The 19,197-nt window shown below is 43.1% G+C and overlaps 1 protein-coding gene across 5 annotated transcripts in view; it reads left to right on the top strand.

Moving 5' to 3' along the window:
- EPB41L5 (erythrocyte membrane protein band 4.1 like 5) overlaps positions 1–19,197 on the top strand; it is a 116,326-nt gene that overhangs the window by 46,895 nt on the left and 50,234 nt on the right. For 4 of the 5 annotated variants that reach the window (XM_062184235.1, XM_062184082.1, XM_062184156.1 and 1 more), the window contains exons 8-14: positions 2,513–2,633; positions 2,765–2,852; positions 4,414–4,502; positions 4,794–4,863; positions 13,395–13,564; positions 15,201–15,307; positions 16,966–16,993. In XM_062184235.1, coding sequence (XP_062040219.1) covers positions 2,513–2,633; positions 2,765–2,852; positions 4,414–4,502; positions 4,794–4,863; positions 13,395–13,564; positions 15,201–15,307; positions 16,966–16,993 — 673 coding nt within the window. The remainder of the gene's footprint in view (positions 1–2,512; positions 2,634–2,764; positions 2,853–4,413; positions 4,503–4,793; positions 4,864–13,394; positions 13,565–15,200; positions 15,308–16,965; positions 16,994–19,197) is intronic. The other variant, XM_062184301.1, reaches the window with a different exon arrangement.

The following is a 19,197-nucleotide window of genomic DNA, read 5'->3' as shown; positions in this document are numbered from 1 at the left end:
CGCATTATTAGCAGGAAGCTGGATCAGAAGCATAGGAGCCAGAGCTGGAACCAGGCCCTGCAGTATAGGAAGCAGCTGGCTCTAGTGGTGACTTAACCTCTGCACCGCATGCCCACCCCAGCGGTTTTTAAGAGCTCTGTCACAGCATGTGCTGCCTCATAACATCTGTTTGTGTCCCATTGTTAAAGTTTCATCACAGCCAAAAGTGCGTTCTTCTTGAAAACAGGGTTCCTGTAATTTTTAATATTTTAACAGAAGTTTAACTTACCTAGTGCTCAGTAACTTCTTACTCTGATTCATTCATGTGGTTCTTACCACATTATTTTTCTGAATAAAATCTCTGTCCTAATTTCTCTTCAGTCTCTGGCTGTTCCTCTTCATTTTGTTTTCATCTCTTTCCCATGTCTGTGATAGTATACTAAATCCTGCTTATTCTTAAGATTCTTAATAAATTTGCTAGATAATCATTCCAGTCCTCATAAAAGAAACTCCCTGTTTTCTCACTTATGATTTTATATTTTACCAGAATAACTTTTAATTTTTCATACTTTCAAGTTGAATTAAAAATTTACATGAAAAGAGAGAGAGAGAGAAACACAAAGTGATCTCCCATATGGCGATTTACTCTGCAAATGTCCACAACAGCTGGGACTGGCTGGGCCACAGCCAGGATCTGAGAACCCAGCCAGGTCTTTGATGTGGTGGCAGGAACCCAGCAGGAACATGGGTCATGGCAGGAAGCTGGAGTCGGTAGTGGAGCTTTGACATGAACTCAGGTGCTCCCAGTATGGGATGCAGGTGTCCCAGGTGGCATCTGATTGGCTGCTCCAAATGCCTACCCCTCACCATCACGTCTTAATACATTATGTAGCAGATTTGTGTTACAGACCAAAGAGCAATTTCTTTAGTAATAAAGTTGGCATAAAAATATATATTTCCCAAGGTTATTGTGAAGTTAAATGTTAATGTATGCATGTTTTTCAAAGTTTTTGTACCAAAATAAACATTTTAAAATTCCATGTCTGCAAACTTTTGTTTTAGTTTCTTTTATAAATATTTATTTATTTATTTGAAAGTCAGAGTTATAGAGAGGCAGAGTCAGAGAGAGAAAGAGAGGTCTTCCATCTGCTGGTTCACTCCTCAAATGGCCCCAACGGCTGGAGCTGGGCCTATCCAAAGCCAGGAGCCAGGAGCTTCTTCTGGGTCTCCCAGGTGGGTGCAGCGATCCAAGGACTTAGGCCATCTTCTACTGCTTTCCCAGGCCATAGCAGAGAGCTGATCATAAGAGGAGTAGCCAGGACTTGAACTGGTGCCTATGTGGGATGTCAGCAGTGCAGGTGATGGCTTTACCTGCTATGCCACAGTGCAGGCCTGTTCTAACTTTAGAAACTATTTGAGAGCAGAGGGGCAGAGACAAAGGATGGGGCAGGGCTGGGGGAGAGAAAGAGAGTGTGCAAGTATTGCCCCCCATCTACTGGTTCACTCCCCAGAAGGCCTGCGGTGGTGGGGTTGGGCTGGGCTGAATGGGAAAATCCAGATTTCCCAAGTGGCTGGTGGCAGGAACCCACTTACTGGAGCATGCATTGCTGCCTCTAAGGTCCTGCAGCAGATTGAAGCTAGAGTCAGGAGCCAGAGCCAGGTGTTTAACCCAGGCTTTCCAGTATGGAATGTGGCCGTCTTACTCAGCGTCTTGACCAACAGGCCAAAGGCCCACCCCCAGCCTTTTGAAGAACTCTGTTATGTCTTTATGGATAGATTAAGTACTTAATAGAGTAAGTACTTAATAAATAGAAGAATACTATAGTATGACTTGTTGCCTCAAGTATTATTTCTCTCCCCAGCTTTATCAAAATGAAAATAATTTGATTTTCTTAAAAGAGTAATACACTCTTTTAAAGGAAATAATGTTTAAGATACTGACAATTGGGGGTGCGGTTTTCTCCAAACCGCAGTGAAAGGATGATGGCCGATGAGCGTGCACATGCTTGTGTGCTGTCCAGGTCCTTCCCTGCTGCCTTGTCCTCCCATTTTTTTCAGTAATTTTCAGTTATTTGGGATTAATAACTTTAAATTTCAGGCATCATGTTGTGAGCAAATTAGATTCTTTATGGAGACTAGCTAACTGTGCTTTAAGAATTGCTGAATTTTTCATTTGTTCATTATAAGGTTAACAGATATTTCTCAGTGGAAATCTACAAAGTGGTTTTCAAAAGCTACCCACCAAGGTGTGAGTAAATTAAGAGAAGGGCATTTAGCTAAACGTACACATGTACTTTATGAGTGTTAGCTGACACATTGTAATGGAAGCTGGATTTATTTTTGGGAATCATGTGTGTTACCAATTCTTAGTTGTGTAAGAAAGAATCTTTTTAAGCTGCTTAATGCTTTTTACCAATAAATTGCGTTTTTACACTTGATCCTAGCCAAAAGGCCAAGAAGCAAAAATACATTGGATTTTTGAAGTAGTATTCTACAGAGAATAAGTATTAACACAATGTCACTTTGTTTGTAGCTGAACTTGGTGACTACGATCTTGCTGAGCATAGCCCTGAACTTGTCTCTGAGTTCAGGTTTGTGCCCATTCAGACTGAAGAGATGGAACTGGCTATTTTTGAGAAATGGAAAGAATACAGGTATTTAGCATTTGTTTTTTAACATTACTACCACGGTTATTTTCATATTTTTCTTTTGTTTCTCTCTCTGTTGGCAGAATTCATTTTATATTTACTATTACTTTTGAAAACTCTCATGTTTTGCCTTTCAGAGGTCAGACACCAGCACAGGCTGAAACCAATTATTTGAATAAAGCCAAGTGGCTGGAGATGTATGGGGTTGACATGCACGTGGTCAAGGTAAGCGCTGTGTGCAGTGCCTTTAAAAACTAACAGATCAGTTCGTTGTGGGAAGGAAGAGACACAACCAGAGTCCCAAAGGCACACAGGGCTTTTGAACAGCTTTTGCCCTTCGGACTACTTTGTATTTCCACTTCATGCCGTCGGGAACTCCTTAAGCCGAATGGGATCTTTTGCTGATTTATTTATTAAGATTTATTTATTTGGAAAGTAGAATGACAGAGAGAGAGAAAGAGATCTTCTGTCTGCTGATTCACTGCTCAAATACCTGGGGCTGGGTAGGCCAAAACCAGGAGCTAGAAACTCCACCCAGGTCTCCCACATGGGTGGCCGGGCCACGTACTTGAGTCATCTTCTGAAGCAGAGCAGCTGGGACATGGAATAAAGGACTCGAACCAGCGCTCAGATATGGGAGACATGGGGTGCTGGTGTCGCGGGAGGAGGCTTCACTTGCTTCACCACAACACTGGCCCTTGAGTAGGCTCTTTGAAAATTAAAATAATTCAGGAGGCAGAGTTGAAAATGTATAGCTCGTGTAGTGATCTGAGTTATTTCTAGTTGAACTAGCAGCGTTTTCCCAGAAAGTTGATCGTTTTCAAAACTTGTGATTTAAGAAAATATGGGGGAGGGCTGGTGCTGTGGTGCAGTGGGTTAAACTGCTGCCTGGGGTGCTGGCATCCCACATGGGCGCAGGTTTGAGTCCCAGCTGCTCCACTCCCAGTCCAGCTCCCTGCTAACGCACTTCAGAAAAGGGCAGAATGGTGGCCCAGGTCCTTCGGCCCCTGCACCCACCTGGGAAAAACCAGATGAAGCTCCTGTCTCCTGGCTTCAGCCTGGCCCAGCCCCGGCCATTGCAGCCATTTAGAGAGTGAACCAGCAGATTCTCTCTCCCTCTTTTTGTCTCTCCCTCTCTCTCTCTGTTATTCTGCCTTTCAAATAAAATAAATGCATCTTCAAAAAAAATGTTTAAGAGCATGTAGGGAGAGTCTGAAGCGTCTCATGTGTAGTGAGAGGATCAGGAGGTGCCTTGAGCGAAGGCGCTCCCTGAGACACAGTAGTCTTCCCTTGTCCGTGGCTCTGCTTCCTGCGCTCTCAGTTACCTGTGGTCAACTGTGGTCCGAAAATATTACACAGAAAATTCCAGAAACCAAGTGTCTCCAGAGGCAGAGACTGTATTCACATGGCTTTGATTACAGTGTATTGTTAGAATGACTCCGTTGTGCTATTGTGCCTGATGCATGGATTCGGCTTGCGGCACGTCCACGTGCAGGTGGGAATGTATGAAAACGCTGTTTACAGGACTCACCTCTGTAGTTTCAGAAATCCCCTGGGGTCTTGTTCTGGGTCCCCTGTGGCTTTTCACTGACTACAAATAAAAATCCATGCATGAATTTTCTTGAAAATGTTTTGGATACACTAATTGTTGAAACATCTTTCCTATTAATGTTAGCTTTGTGGATATGTTACTATAACTCAGTGTGAAAATTTTCAGTTGTGTTGTGAAAATAAGAAACCTGTCTTATGTAAATAAAGCTAACTTGTTTTTCACTCCTTAACTCAGGCTAGAGACGGGAATGACTACAGTTTGGGACTAACCCCCACAGGAGTCCTTGTTTTTGAAGGAGAGACCAAAATTGGTTTGTTTTTTTGGTAAGCAGAGTTAAATGTTGGAGATGGTACTTAGCTGTTGTTTTCCTTCTTTTTTTTAAAAAATGGGTGTATTTATTTGAAAGACAAAGTTGAATTGGGGGAACGAGAGAGAGAGAGAGAGAGGTCTTCCGTCGTTGCTGGTTCATTTTGCAAATGGCTGCTAAGGACCTGGGCTGGGCCAGGCTGAGTCAGGAGTTAGATGATTAAAAATGTGCTTGAAGTAAAAATAATTGTTTTTTAATTTAGAGAAAATTTATTTTTAATCTGACTGTTGGTCTCATGTTGTTATAGGCCCAAAATAACCAGATTGGATTTTAAGAAGAATAAGTTAACGTTGGTGGTTGTAGAAGATGATGACCAGGTAGGAATTGTGTTGTGTTACTAATTTAACAGCAGCTATGTCGTGTGGTAACTTACGAGGGAATGTGTCTTGTTGTTTTGGAGAGCCCTGGGACAAAAACTTACTGTATTATACTTTATTATTTTTTAATTTTTCATTAATTAATGTTTATTAATTTGAAAGACAGACCGAGAAAGAGACAGGGACAGAGATCTTCTGTCTGCTGGTTCACTCCCCCAATGCCCTCAACAGTTGGGGTTGGAGCCAGGAGCCCAGAACCCAATGTCCTCAATAGCTGGAATAGGAGCCAGGAGCCCAGAACCCAATTCTGGTTTCCTGTGTGGGCGGCAGGAACCTAGGTAGTTGCTGCCTGCAGGAAGCTGGAATCGGAAGCAGAGCTGGAACTGGAGCCCAGAAACTCTGGTAGGGGATGGGGGTGTCTCGTGGGTGTTTTCACTGCTCACCAAGTGACCACCCCTGACTCAGAGCACACCATCCTAAAACATACGATTTTCTGCCATTAAGATTAAAGACAAGGGACCACAATGGCCAGGTCTGGATCAGGCCAAAGCCAGATGCCAGGAACTCCATCCAGGTCTCCCACATGGGTGACAGGGGACCAAGCACCTGAGCCATCTTCTGCTGCCTTCCCAGACAATGTTAGCAGGAAGCTGTATCAGAAGCAGAGTAGCTAGGACTTTGTTGTGGGATGCCAGTGGTAATATTAATGCATTTTTGCTGTTCCAGTGTAAAGTGTGGTAAGCAGTAAGAGAAGTGAGTTACTTTTGCTGAAACTTTACCAGGATTGGATTCTGTTCCTTTAAAAAAAAAAAAAAGGCTTATAACGATGATATCTTACTGTTTTAAATTGGCTTTTCTAAGAGTTATAGATGTTAACATTTGGTCATGTTTGTTCTTGCATTTCCTTTGGGTAGTTCATGTTCTTTTCTGTTGGTCTGATAAAGGAGTTATATGAAATATCAGTGTAAATTCCAATATAAATATTAGCAGATAAAAAGCTGAGATCAGTTAAGCGTCACTCTGCTTCCAGATAGTAGCCCTCTAATGATTTGCCATGATTATTGTGGATATATGAGGATCTAATTAAGTATAATAATTATATATTATAATATATATAATACTATATATTATAATGCTGTGGCGCAGTGGGTTAATGCCCTGGCCAGTATCCCATATGGGCGCTGATTCTAGTCTCGGTAGCTCCTCTTCTGATCCAGCTCTCTGCTATGGCCTGGGAAAGCAGTAGAAGATGGCCCAAGTGCTTGGGCCCCTGCACCCACATGGGAGACCTGGAAGAAGCTCCTGGCTCCTGGCTTTGGATTGACGCAGTTCCGGCCATCATGGCCATCCTGGGAAGTGTACCAGCAGATGGAAGACCTCTCTCTCTGTCTTTCAAATAAATAAAATAAATCTTTAAAAAAAAAGTATAATAACTGGGAAAATTTATGACAGATATATGAAAAATATGTAATAACTGGAAATTAAGTTAAATATTCCCTCGATACTTGGTATAATTTTTTTCCAAATTTTTGAATATTGATATTAGATCGGTCACTTTTCTCAAGTAAGACCACTGCTGTTGGTAAGTGTTCTTTGAGTTCACATTTAGGTCCATGTTAGTGAAATAAAAGAAGCAGTAGTGTATCGGAAGCCTGCGTGGGTCAGCTTACTGCTGCCTGACGGAGGCAGTGCTTTGCATTTGGTCTGTCTGGGCTCTGAAGAGATGCTGCATGCTCGTGTGCTAGGTGGAGTGCAAGGCATGTGACTTGTCGGATGAATGAGAAATATTCCTGTTCTTGTGATAGCTGGGTGTGGTCAGCGGTAAAGTGGGAACACACAAACCATGTGCCAGGCTGTGTGGGCATAGAGCTCACAGTCACAAGAGGAAGACACAGCCGCACATTCGCACACCGTGTAGCCAGGAAAACTCGGAAGAAGAAAATGGGTGTAGTGAGTGAATGTTTCGTGTAGTAGTATTTTACGTACTTAACTTAGAGAAAAGTTTGCAGAGATTTCAAACTGCTGATTGCTATCACAGAGTGTTTGCCACTTTGCATGATTTTCATTCTTGTTTTATGTTTTCCTAAATATTTATTTCTCACAAAGTAAAGGGCAGGGAATGGGAGATAAGAAGACCGTTGGTACTGATCGTTAGGTTCCGTTTGAGATACATAGTTTGCTTAGATATCTAGAATTTTCAGAATTCTTTGTGTCTCTGGGCGAGGGTCTGAGCTTTTTCTAGTGGAAGCTCCCTCGTTGCTTTCCTCCCTGCGTGCTGCAGAGGGACATGTAGAGAAGACTTTTTGATCTCTGTCCTCGTGGAGATCATTGACATTGAGTGTTGGTGTCAAAAGCCAAGAATATATTTAATGTGTAATTTGAGCTCTCCTCATTTCAGACTTTGAAAAATGCCTGTCATGGGCTAGCATATAAGTGTCAGCTGTGTATTTTTTTTTATATAAAAGCCTAAAATCAGCTGGACTGAATCAACTGATATTTCTGCATAGGTTTTAATAACCTTACATTCACATTTTTTAACAGATCTAGTAACAGAAAACACAGAAAGTCATACGGGAGAAAAAATATTCCTTCTCTCCCAGCCACACCTTTTATTTCCTTTTCTGCAAGTTACCAGCGTCATGTTTTGAACAATTCGAAGCCCTATGTATATGTAACTTCTCCATTGCTGAGAAAGTTGGGATCTGTTGGACATAGGTGTTGCCCTAAAATCATTGTTAACCAAGTAGCTGTTGTGACATACTCCTCATTGCCTGCATGTGTGGGAAGTTGCCTTAGCTAGTTCTGCTGGGTTGCAGTCATTGTTAGTGCTGCAGGTGCTCCGTTCCGAATAGAATGGCTTCAGAAAGTTGGCACAATGATTCAGCACTGGAGTGAGCAGCTGCTCTGAGTGCTGAGTGTGGCCTGTGAATTTGTCATATGTTATTGAGAATCACCTAGAATTTCTATTTCCTTTGCCATTAGGTATTTGATCTCCTTTACTCCACCCTCCGCCCTATTTAGTCAAAAAAGAGTACAGTAAACCATCATCAAAATGTGTGCATGCTGACGGGCAAGAAACACTATTTTGCAGAACTTGAGAAAGAAAATTTTGGAAAGTAGGGGAAACAGTGATAAGCTTTGGAAGTTTGAAGTTACTACTAAACACATCCTAAGAATTGCCCTTTTGGATTGCTTAGAAGGAAATCACAGAGACAGTCATGGGTATTTTAAGGAGAAATCCATTGCTAGCACAGGATGATCATTGTGTCATCAGCAAATGGGTTGAAAATGACTCACAGTTTGAATGTGAAAATACTCAAAATGACAAGAATGAGATTATTTTACTAATATTTTCCTTTTTTATATAATCTTATGTATCATTAAATGTATATAAATCTAAATGTGATCTTTCAAAAACAAAATGCTTGTAGGTTAAAATAATGGGGGACTGGTGCTGTGGCGCAGGTTAATCCTTCACCTTTGTGCCAGCATCCCATATGGGCACCGGTTCTAGTCCCAGCTGCCCCTCTTCCAATCCAGCTCTCTGCTATGGCGTGGGAGACCAGTAGAAGATGGCCCAAGCACTTGGGCCCCTGCACCTGCATGGGAGACCTGGAAGAAGCTCCTGGCATCAAATCATCTCAGCTCTGGCTGTTGCGGCCATTTGGGGAGTGAACCACTGCATGGTGGTTCTCTGTCTTCTCCCTCTCACTGTCTGTAACTCTTCCTCTTAAATAAATAAAATAAAATCTTAAAAAAAAATGGTCATAATCTCATTGTGACATTTGTCCTTATTGGGGCATAAGCTAATAGTGTCTCATCATTGATGGTATTGTAGATTTGATCAAATATAGTATTTGCTTTCTGGATCTTTTCTGTGGTATTTTACACATATAGGCAAGAATATAGTTTTGTTTTTTTTTTTTTTTTTTTTTTAATTTATTTGAAAGACAGAGTTACAGAGGCACAGAGAGAGAGAGGTCTTCCATCCATTGGTTTACTCGCCAGATGGCCACATCGGCTGGACACATGTGGTTGCAATGGCTGGAGCTGGGCCAATCTGAAGCCAGGAGCCAGGAGCTTCTTCCAGGTCTCCCACGTGGGTACAGGGGCCCAAGGACTTGGGCCATGCTCTGCTGCTTTCCCAGGCCATAGCAGAGAGCTGGATCAGAAGAGAAGCAGCTTGGACACAAACTGGCACCCATATGGCACTGCAGGAGGTGGCTTTCCTTGCTATGCCACAGTGCCAGCCTCATATTGATTCTTTTACTCAGAGATTAGCATCCCTGTATTATACACAGTTCTCTACTTCACTTCTCTAACTGTATAGTATGGAATCTTTTCCATATTGTACATAAAGTACTTGATAAAAAAGAACTAAAGCAACATAGCATTGTAGTATATTGAAGTGCCCTCATTTATTGAATCAGTTCTCAATTAGTTGACATTTCTTCACTCTGTCTGCATCAATCTGTGGCCTGGCAAGTATATAGGATAATTTCCTGCAGGTGGATTTGGTTGGTGCAGTGCTTCTGTGCATTTGTCCTGGAGGGAGGGAGAGAAAGATCCTATCAAGTCACACCATCATTAGTGTGCTGGCTTGTGAGCTGTCACACATTTTTATTTTAAAGGTGAAAAACGGGATTTCAGTATAGATTTAATTGTTATTTTTGTGTTGTGAGTAATGGCATCTTTTCATACCTTTGAATCACTTGTGTTTCCTTTTCTCTAAGCTGTCCACTTTTGCCAATTTTTCTTCCTTGTTTGCCTTTTTTTTTTTTTTGAAAGATTTGAGGCCTTTATGATACCAATGGTAAATATTTTGTCTGATTGTTTTTGTCTTTTGACATTGCTATGATGATTTTTGCCTTATCTCTTCAGGTTTTTATGCAGATGCATTTTTTATCTGTGATGTTTTCTGGTTTTTGTTTTTTCATAGAAAAGAATCCCCTGCTTTGAAGTTATATACTTTCCCATTGTTGTTCATGGATAATGACTCTATTTTAGTATTTATTTATTTATTGGGTTTTTGGATAGTTTTATGAATTACTTGTTCAGATCCTTTATTCGTTTTTCAAGTAGTTCATGTTTGTTTTTCTCATCAAAGAAAACTGTATTCCGGCATACTTTTTTGTGAGATACATGTGTTGGAATGTCTTCTCCTTGACTTGCGTCCTGACTCTCTTTGATAGTACCTTTTGGGTAAATAGAAACTTTTAAATTTTTTAAATTAAAAAAAAAATTTTGACAGAGTTAGAGACAGAGAGAAAGGTCTTCCTTTTCCATTGGTTCACCCCCCCAAATGGCCACCATGGCTGGTACACTGCGCCGATCCAAAGCCAGGAGCCAGGCGCTTCCTCCTGGTCTCCCATGCGGGTGCAGGGCCCAAGCACTTGGGCCATCCTCCACTGCACTCCCAGGCCACAGCAGAGAGCTGGACTGGAAGAGGAGCAACCAGGACAGAATCCGGCGCCCCGACCGGGACTAGAACCTGGGGTGCCGGCGCCGCAGGTGGAGGATTAGCCAAGTGAGCCGTGGTGCCGGCCTCAATTTTTTTATAGTACAGGTTATAAACCTTTTTCTTGGTATGTTTTGCGTCTTCAAAGAAGCAGCTTTGCCTATATCAAGGTTATAAGGAAATTATAGAGTATTTAAAATGACAAAATAGGCCGGCGCCACGGCTCAATAGGCTAATCCTCTGCCTGCGGCACCAGCACACCGGTCAGCGCGCCGGATTCTGTCCCCGTCACTCCTCTTCCAGTCCAGCTCTCTGCTATGGCCCGGGAGTGCAGTGGAGGATGGCCCAAGTGCTTGGGCCCTGCACCCGCATGGGAGACCAGAAGCACCTGGCTCCTGGCTTCGGATCAGTACGGTGCGCCGGCTGCAGCACGCCGGCTGCAGCGGCCATTGGAGGGTGAACCAACAGAAAAGGAAGACCTTTCTCTCTGTCTCTCTCTCTCTCGCTGTCCACTCTGCCTGTCAGAAATAAATAAATAAATAAATAAATAAAATGACAAATTATAAAATATCCAAGTAAACTGAAAAGTCCAAAAAGCTTTACAACAGCCATTTTACTCATAACCAAGATTTAGCATTTTGCTTCAGATCTGTTAGAAATAGATTGTGTGTGTGTGTTTGTGTGTGTGTGTGAATGAATGAATGAGCAAATAAAACAACTATGATCAAATGCCCCACTTCCGCTTCCCTATAGCTGACTACCATTTGGAGGGTATCATTCTTATATCTATTTTATAATTTTCCCCAAATGTAAACACATCATCACACATGGTAGAATATTTTAAATTTATATAAATTGTATATAATACATACACACATATATTTTGTAGTTTGTTTTATCTCAGTATGTAGCCATGCAGATCTAGTTCATTCATTTTTCTTTTTGGAAGATTTTATTTATTTGAGAGGTAGAGTTACAGACAATGAGAGGGAGAGACAGAGAGAAAGGTCTTCCGTCCATTGGTTCACTCGCCAAATGGCCGCAACGGCTGGAGCTGCACAGATCTGAAGCTAGGAGCCAGGTGCTTCTTCCAGGTCTCCCATGTGAGTGCAGGGGTCCAAGCACTTGGGCCATCCTCCACTGCTTTCCCAGGCCACAGCAGAGAGCTGGATTGGAAGAGGAGCAGCCAGGACTAGAACTGGTGCCCATATGGGATGCCGGTGCTGCAGGCGGAGAATTAACCTACTGCACCATGGCACCGGCCCCTAGTTCATTCATTTTAACATATATGGTATTCAGTAATAGAAATAAACAGTAGTACATTCATTCATCTTTTATTCACATAGCTCTGTATAGTTTTTTTTTTTTTTTAAGATTTTTTTTTTTTTTTATTTGAAAGAGTTACAAAGAGAGGTAGAGACAGAGAGAGAGAGGTCTTCCATCTGCTGGTTCACTCCCCAGATGGCTGAAACGGCTAGAGCTGTGCCGATCTGAAGCCAGAAGCCAGGAGCTTCTTCAGGGTCTCCCACATGGGTGCAGAGGCCCAAGGACTTGGGCCGTCTTCTGCTGCTTTCCCAGGCCATAACAGAGAGCTGGTCGGAAGAGGAGTAGCCAGGACTAGAACCGGCACCCATAAGGGATGCCGGTTAACCTGCTGTGCACAGCGCCGGCCCCTGTATAGTTTTTAAATATGCCATTACTGGTCATTTCTCTTTTTTTAGACATTTAGGGCCCATTTTTCCTAGTATAAATGAGACTGAAGAAAGTCATTATGTGTAAATTATGGTGTTTAAAGAATCATTTTCCCTAGAGAGGCAGCAAAAAATTAGTTGTTACATGTATAGGTTTTGAGCCAGATGGGCTAGTTTCAGATTTCAGTGTCTTCTCTTACCAGCTTTTCAACCTTGCTTGATTTCTCTGTGAGCCTTAGTGTCTTTATGAAATGTGGCTAATGATAGTTCTGTTCATTGGGGTGATTCATGTGGAATTCTTAAGAAAAGTGTCCAGAATGTTAGTTATAATTAGGCTCCTGGGAGTATGGTTCCTAGGACACAAGTGTGAATGTTTTAAGGCTGTGGATACATATTGTCAAATCTTAGATGATCCTTTAGATTGTAAGTCTGTAGTTATCTCAAGCAGTGACAGATGAATTCTTACTTTGGTCTGTGACAAATTAAATCAGTAAAACGAGAGAGAACACTCTTGGAGTAATCTCAAACAGGCTGAGCAGCTAGACAGCTTGACTTCAGCTCTGCCTCTTTTTCTGTTTGTTTTGTTCTAATTTATTTGAAAGGAAGAGTTAGGGAGAAACAGAGAGATCTTCTATTCGAATGGCCACAGTGGTCAAGGCTGGGCCAGGCTGAAGCCAGGAGCCAGGAGTTCCAACCTGATCTCCCACGTGGGTGGCAGGGGCCCAACCATGTAGGCCATCTTCTGCAGCTTTCCCAGGTGTATTACCAAGGAGTTGGATTGTAAGTGGGGCAGCCAAGAGTCAAACCAACCTACTCAGGATGCTGGCGTCATAGGCAGTGGCTTAACCCACTGCACCACAACAGCCCTAGCTCTGCTTTTTTTTAATGAAGCTAAGTGTGTAATTGCTGGGAGCAAACCAGATACTTTTTTTTTTTTGGACAGGCAGAGTGGACAGTGAGAGAGAGAGAGAGAGAAAGGTCTTCCTTTGCCGTTGGTTCACCCTTCAATGGCCTCCGTGGCTGGCGTGCTGCGACTGGCGCACCGCGCTGATCCGAAGGCAGGAGCCAGGTGCTTCTCCTGGTCTCCCATGGGGTACAGGGCCCAAGCACTCGGGCCATCCTCCTCTGCACTCCCGGGCCATAGCAGAGGGCTGGCCTGGAAGAGGGGCAACCGGGACAGAATCCGGCGCCCTGACCGGGACTAGAACCCAGTGTGCCGGCGCCGCAAGGCGGAGGATTAGCCTGTTGAGCCACGGTGCCGGCCAAAACAGATACTTTTATTATTTGCTTCTTGATGTTGCTGTGGTTGTATTTGTATCTTACAATTATAGGACAGGACTGTTTGACCTGATGATCCCTCCCTTTTCCATACTTCTCCTCAGGGCAAGGAGCAAGAGCACACATTTGTCTTTAGACTGGATCATCCCAAAGCATGCAAGCATTTGTGGAAATGCGCTGTGGAGCATCATGCCTTCTTCCGCCTCCGAGGCCCTGTCCAAAAGAGTTCTCATCGATCAGGATTCATTCGGCTGGGATCACGATTTAGATACAGGTTACTTTTATTGTGTTTTAATGTATTTGTTTATTTGACAGGAGAGTGACAGAGAGAGGGAAAGGGGTAGGGAGAGAGAAGATCAATCTTCTGTCTGCTAGTTCACTCCCCAAATGGCTGCAGTTGAATCCAGGAGCCCAGAACTCCAACTGGGACTCTCACGTGGGTGTCCGGGACATCTTCTGCCTTCGCAGGTGCATTAACAGGAGGCTGAATTGGAAGCTGTTACAGGGTGCGATGTGGGCATCACAGACAGCAGCGTTAAGCTGTGGGGCCACAGTGCCAGCCCTGTATACAAGTTAATTTTAACGGTTGCTTTCTCTATATTTCCTTCTTGCATAGAGGCCCAGAAAGCCAGTCCTCTGCTTTTCAGATGTGGAAACTAAGACATGGAGACATAAGTGATTTGCTAATGTCTTAAGTTGGCCAAGACAAAAAAGATTTAGCTGGTGCTATTATTGGTTGTAATTTCTTGAAAAGATGGGAAAACAGTAATTGTGTAATTTTTGTTATCCTTCTTGACATTCACTTTATACTGACAAGCTCCTAATTTAAATATGTTTAACAAGAGTCTTAGGCATCTGCCACCCAACATCTGCATACCATGTAGAAAGAGAATATCTTGCCCTGAGTGTGATGTTGATCTCAGTAAAATTTGTGATTCTTTATAAAACTGAAGTTCCATTTCTTTAAAAGATTTATTTATTTATTTGAAAGAATAACACACAGAGAGTGAAAGACCCAGAGAGAGAGAGAGAGAGAGAGAGAGAGAGAGAGAGAGAATATATCAGTCTTCCATCTGCTGGTTTACTCCTAAGTGGCCATAATAGCCAAGTCTGGGCCAGCCCAGAGCCAGGAGCCAGGAACTCCATCCTGTGTTTAGCCATAAGGGTAGCAGGGCCCAAGCAGCTGGGCCATCTTGCTGCCTCTCCAGGTGCATTAGCAGGGAGCTGGAAGTGGAGCAGGTATGCTCAGACTGGTACTCTGACATGGGACTCTGGCATCGCAGGTAGTGGCTTAACTCACTGTGACACAATGCTGGCCCAGTTATAGTGTTCTTATGGACTCCTTGTTTGTTTGTCATGGGTCAGAAATATTTTGGTTTGCATTATGGTGGATTGTTGGTCGTGAGTTTTCAGCAGGCCCTGGGAATCAGCATGATTTAAAGGACTGGATGGAACCGATAATGTGGCGGATCATGTATAGCGTGTGGTGTTCATGGAAGAGAACTTCCATTGTACCTGTATTAAAAGTAGGGAGGCATTTTCTTAAAAATAGTTGTTAAAAAATATTTCAGCAAAATTATTCTGAACAGTGTAGCACAGTTAGGAAAAGCACCTGCAAGTTCCACAGAGCGTGGACAGGGAGGAGAGGACGTCCATAAAAGCACAGCAGCCCCACACGCCCGGGTTCTCGTGCGGTGGGCATGGGCAAGGGGAAAGCCAGTATCACCTCCTGCATGTTTCCCTGAGTCGAGAGCGAGGATGATCTGCTGTGGCAGAGACCTCAGAAGGTAGGAGGAGTTTCTCAGGGTGGAGTTCAGGGTGAGTCTTTCAGGGAGAACCGACATACAGACTTCATCTCATTTATGTTCGCCTCAAACTCACTTATTGTTATTACACCTCATTTATTTTAGTGGGAAAACTGAGTACCAGACCACAAAAACCAATAAAGCAAGAAGATCCACATCCTTTGAAAGAAGGCCCAGCAAACGATATTCTCGCCGAACTCTGCAAATGAAAGGTGTCGTGCAGCCTGTTTGAAAGCCTGTCCTTCCTGACAGCCGGTCCTGGGCTGCTGCTGTTGACTTGAGAGCAGGGACTCTCCTGAGGGGTATTCCCGTCATCCAAAGGTCCCTTCTCGCATCATCAGTCTCAGGAGATACAAGCGGAGATTCAGCTTGTTGTTAGTCCCAGCTCAGATGGTATTCCGAGGTTGTGTTCAGTTGTTACTTGAGCAAGTATTGACTATCTTGGTGTTTTTCTAGCAGCTCTCCCCCTCCTCCCTTTTTGTTAAAGTTCACATCTTGATTAACTCCTGTTCACAGCTAGTTGTCTCCTGGTTTGTTGAACCAGTGAGTCAGACAACATTCGCCACGGTGGTGTCTGTCCAGGCGGCTGCCCGCAGGGCTCCAGCACCGCCTTTACCTGCAGAGGGGCGTTGCTGCTGCAGGCAGCTAACTTAGGGCTCCCGGGAAGCCAGTGCCACCTGCTTTCTCTTTTGCTGATTCTTCGTGGGAGTGGTGTAGTCAGCTTCCTCCTTTTCCTAGCAGCACCAGGAAGTTTTGAACGTTGTGGTCAGGGAAAGCTCATCCCTCTACCTTCTGGTTTCTTGCAGTGAAGATCGGTCTCTGCCGATCGGGAGCAATTCCTTCTTTATCCTGGATCCTGGCTTTTGCATTTGGCTGGGTATCCAGAGGTTTACCCTCAAGAATGGTGGTCTTCCCTGTATGGGTTTTAAAAAAATCTGCATCTTGGTGGTGGCCCCACTGCTGATGGCAAATAAGGAAGCTTCTCTCCCTTTTTGAATTAAGAATTTCGTTAGTGCCTTAAAAAATTAATCATCAGTGTATACCACTCATACACATTTCCAAATTCATAAATGTTTTAGATAGCTCCATTATGTAAGAAAAAGCATGGTTTACTTTTACAAATAAATTAAAACTTGTGTTTGATTTCAAATCTGAATTTGCATTGAACTACAAATTGAATTTTAAGTATATACAGTGTCAGGGTCATCAGTGGTGTCCAAAAACAGTTATTATGTAATGTTTCACAGTATTGATTTTTTAAAAGGATTTATTTATTTACTTGAAAGAATTGGAGGGAGAGAGAGAGAGAGAGATTCTATCCCCTAGTTCACTCCTCAAATGGCCACAACAGCCAGGGCTGGCCAGGCTGAAGCCAGGAACAGCGGGACTCGAACCGGCGCCCATATGGGATGCTGGAGCTCTAGGTGGTGGCTTAATCCTCTGTTCCACAGTGGCGGCCCCCATGGTATTGATTATTTTTAAAATGCTGATTTATATTCAGAATTTTTGGTGTTGCTTTAAAATAATACGTAAGTGTAAGTGAAACCATTATAATTTGTGATGGTTTAAAATTATTAAGTTGTTTCTTTTCCCCTGACAATGATTCAGAATCAGTCAGCTCATGCTAGGAGGCTTGCAGATGGGTCTGTTTTAAAGGAAAACATGTTCTTGTTGCCTTATTTTTTAAAAAATGATAATTGACATTATTGACTCTAATGATATGAGCCCCAGAACACTGTTGTAAAATGAAGGTTTTAAATCTCTTGGGAAACAGTTTATAAAGCAGCTAATGGAGCGTTTGCTTTGATGCCTAGTGAAGCACTTTGTCATGTAGGATGAGACTGATGAGATGTTACCTTTCTTCTGTCAGCAGATGCAGCAAAATCCGAAGAACCCAGGTGAGTAATGTCTTGTAACTTAGGAACTGATACAGAATGTTTTGGAATTATGGAGTTGTGATCATTAATAAAGCAAGTATTTGTTGAATACTGATCAGAGTGTCAAATTGTCCCAAGGCATGGAGATGGAGCAAGGGACAGATAGGTACATAATGGTAGATACGGTTCTGATGTGACAACATAAAGCTGTGAGCTGAGAGTATATGTGCTGTTCATGATGTGAATGATGTATGTATATTATTGACAGGTCACTGAGGATATGCAGATAAATAAATTGTGGTGCTTAAGCACAAGGAGCTCAAACAGCAGAGGTGGATTTGCCAATAAGCAGTTTTGTTCCTGGGATAAGTCCCACTTGGTCGTGGTATATAATTTTCTTTTACGTTACATGTTATGTTGCTGCGTTTTCTGTGGTAGTAATTTGTTAGAAATTTTTTTTCTCTCATCTTATTTGAAAGAGACCAAGACAGAGTGATCTCCCATCTGCTGGTTCACTCCCAAATGCACTCAGTAGCTGGGTCTGGACTAGACTGAAACCAGGATCCAAGAGTTCAGTCCTGGTTTTCCACGTGGGTGGTAGGGACCCCAGTACTTGAGCTGTCACCTGCTGCCTCCCAGGCTGTGTATTGGCAGGAAAGCTGGAATGGGGGTCCAGAGCCAGGACTTAAATCTAGGCAGTCTGGTATATGATGCAGGTGTCTCAACCACTATGCCAAATGCCTGCCCCTTTTGTTTCTTTTCTTTTTTAGTAAGATTTATTTGAAAAGCAGAGTTTCAAAGAAGGAGAGAGAGACAGAAATCTTCCACCCACTGTTTAACTCTCTAAATGCATGTAACAGCTGGGGTGAGGCCAGGAGACATGAATTCCATCTGGGTCTCCCACCTGGTGGCAAGAATGCAAGTACTTGTACTATCATGTGCTGCCTCCCAGGTGCATTAAGCAGGAAGCTGGATTGGAAGTGGAGTAGCTGGAACTTGAACTGGCACTCCCATATGGGATGCAAGAGTCCCAAGCTGTGGCCTAACTCACTGTGCAACAGCCCCATAGTAGCCCTTTATTTTATTTTATTTTTTTAAGATTTATTTATTTGGGGGCTAGCGCTGTAGCACAGCGGGTTAAAGCCGTGGCCTGCAGTGCTGGCATCCCATATGGGTGCCAGTTCAAGTCCCAGCTGCTCCAATTGCAATCCAGCTCTCTGCTATGGCCTGGGAAAGCAGTAGAAGATGGCCGAAGTCCTTGGACCCCTGTGCCTGCGTGGGAGACCTGGAAGAAGATCCTGGCTCCTGGCTTTGGATTAGCTCAGCTCTGGCCATTGCGGTCATTTGGGGAGTGAACCAGCGAATGGAAGACTTCTTTCTCTCTCTCTGGCTCTACCTCTCTCTGTAACTCTGTCCTTCAAATAAATAAAATAAATCTTAAAAAAAGATTTATTTATTTGAAAGAAAGAAGAGGGGAAAAACATCTGCTGGCTTACTCCCCAAACGGCTACAACAGCCGGGGCTGGACCAGGCTGAAGCCAGGAGCCTGGAATTCCATCCTGGTCTCCCATATGGGTGGCAGGGGTCCAAACACTTGAGCCATCATCTGCTGCCTTCCCATGTGCATTAGCAGGGAATTGGATTGGAAGCAGAGCAAAGGACATGAACCAGTGCTCCAGTGTGGGATGCTGGTGTCACAGCAGTGGCTTAACCTAATACACTACAGTGCTAGCTCCCTTTGATTTTATAACATAACTTTTACAACTGTAGATTTTTTTTAAAAAAGTATTATTTATTTAAAAGGCAGAGTTACAGAGAAGCAGAGGCCAAGAGAGAGAGGTCTTCCATCCACTGGTTCACTTCCTAGATGGCCGTTAACCAGCCCATATGGATGCCAACACTGCAGGTGGCAGCTTTACCCTCTGTGCCGCAGCGCCGGCCCCATACAACTGTAGATTTTAAGTATTGCTTAATTAGATTCCATAAGTTTTGGTGTTTTTTTTTCTTCATGCCAAATTATTTTCTAATATCTCTTGTGATTTCTTCTTTGAAGAAATCTCGGTTATTTAGGAGTGTGTTGAGAATCTCCACATGTTTGTGGATATCGTAGATTATTTTCTTATTTTATTCCTTGGTGGTTAGAGGACATACTTTGTGTGGTTTGGTTTCTGATGGCTGCGTGAACATGAGTAGTTAACAATCATGGTGTGGTGTAGTGTTTGTCA

This window comes from Lepus europaeus, chromosome 1, assembly GCF_033115175.1.
Source record: "Lepus europaeus isolate LE1 chromosome 1, mLepTim1.pri, whole genome shotgun sequence".
NCBI lineage: Eukaryota > Metazoa > Chordata > Mammalia > Lagomorpha > Leporidae > Lepus > Lepus europaeus.
The sequence above is the reverse complement of the archived record's forward strand: the minus strand, read 5'-3'. Positions and strand labels throughout refer to the sequence as shown.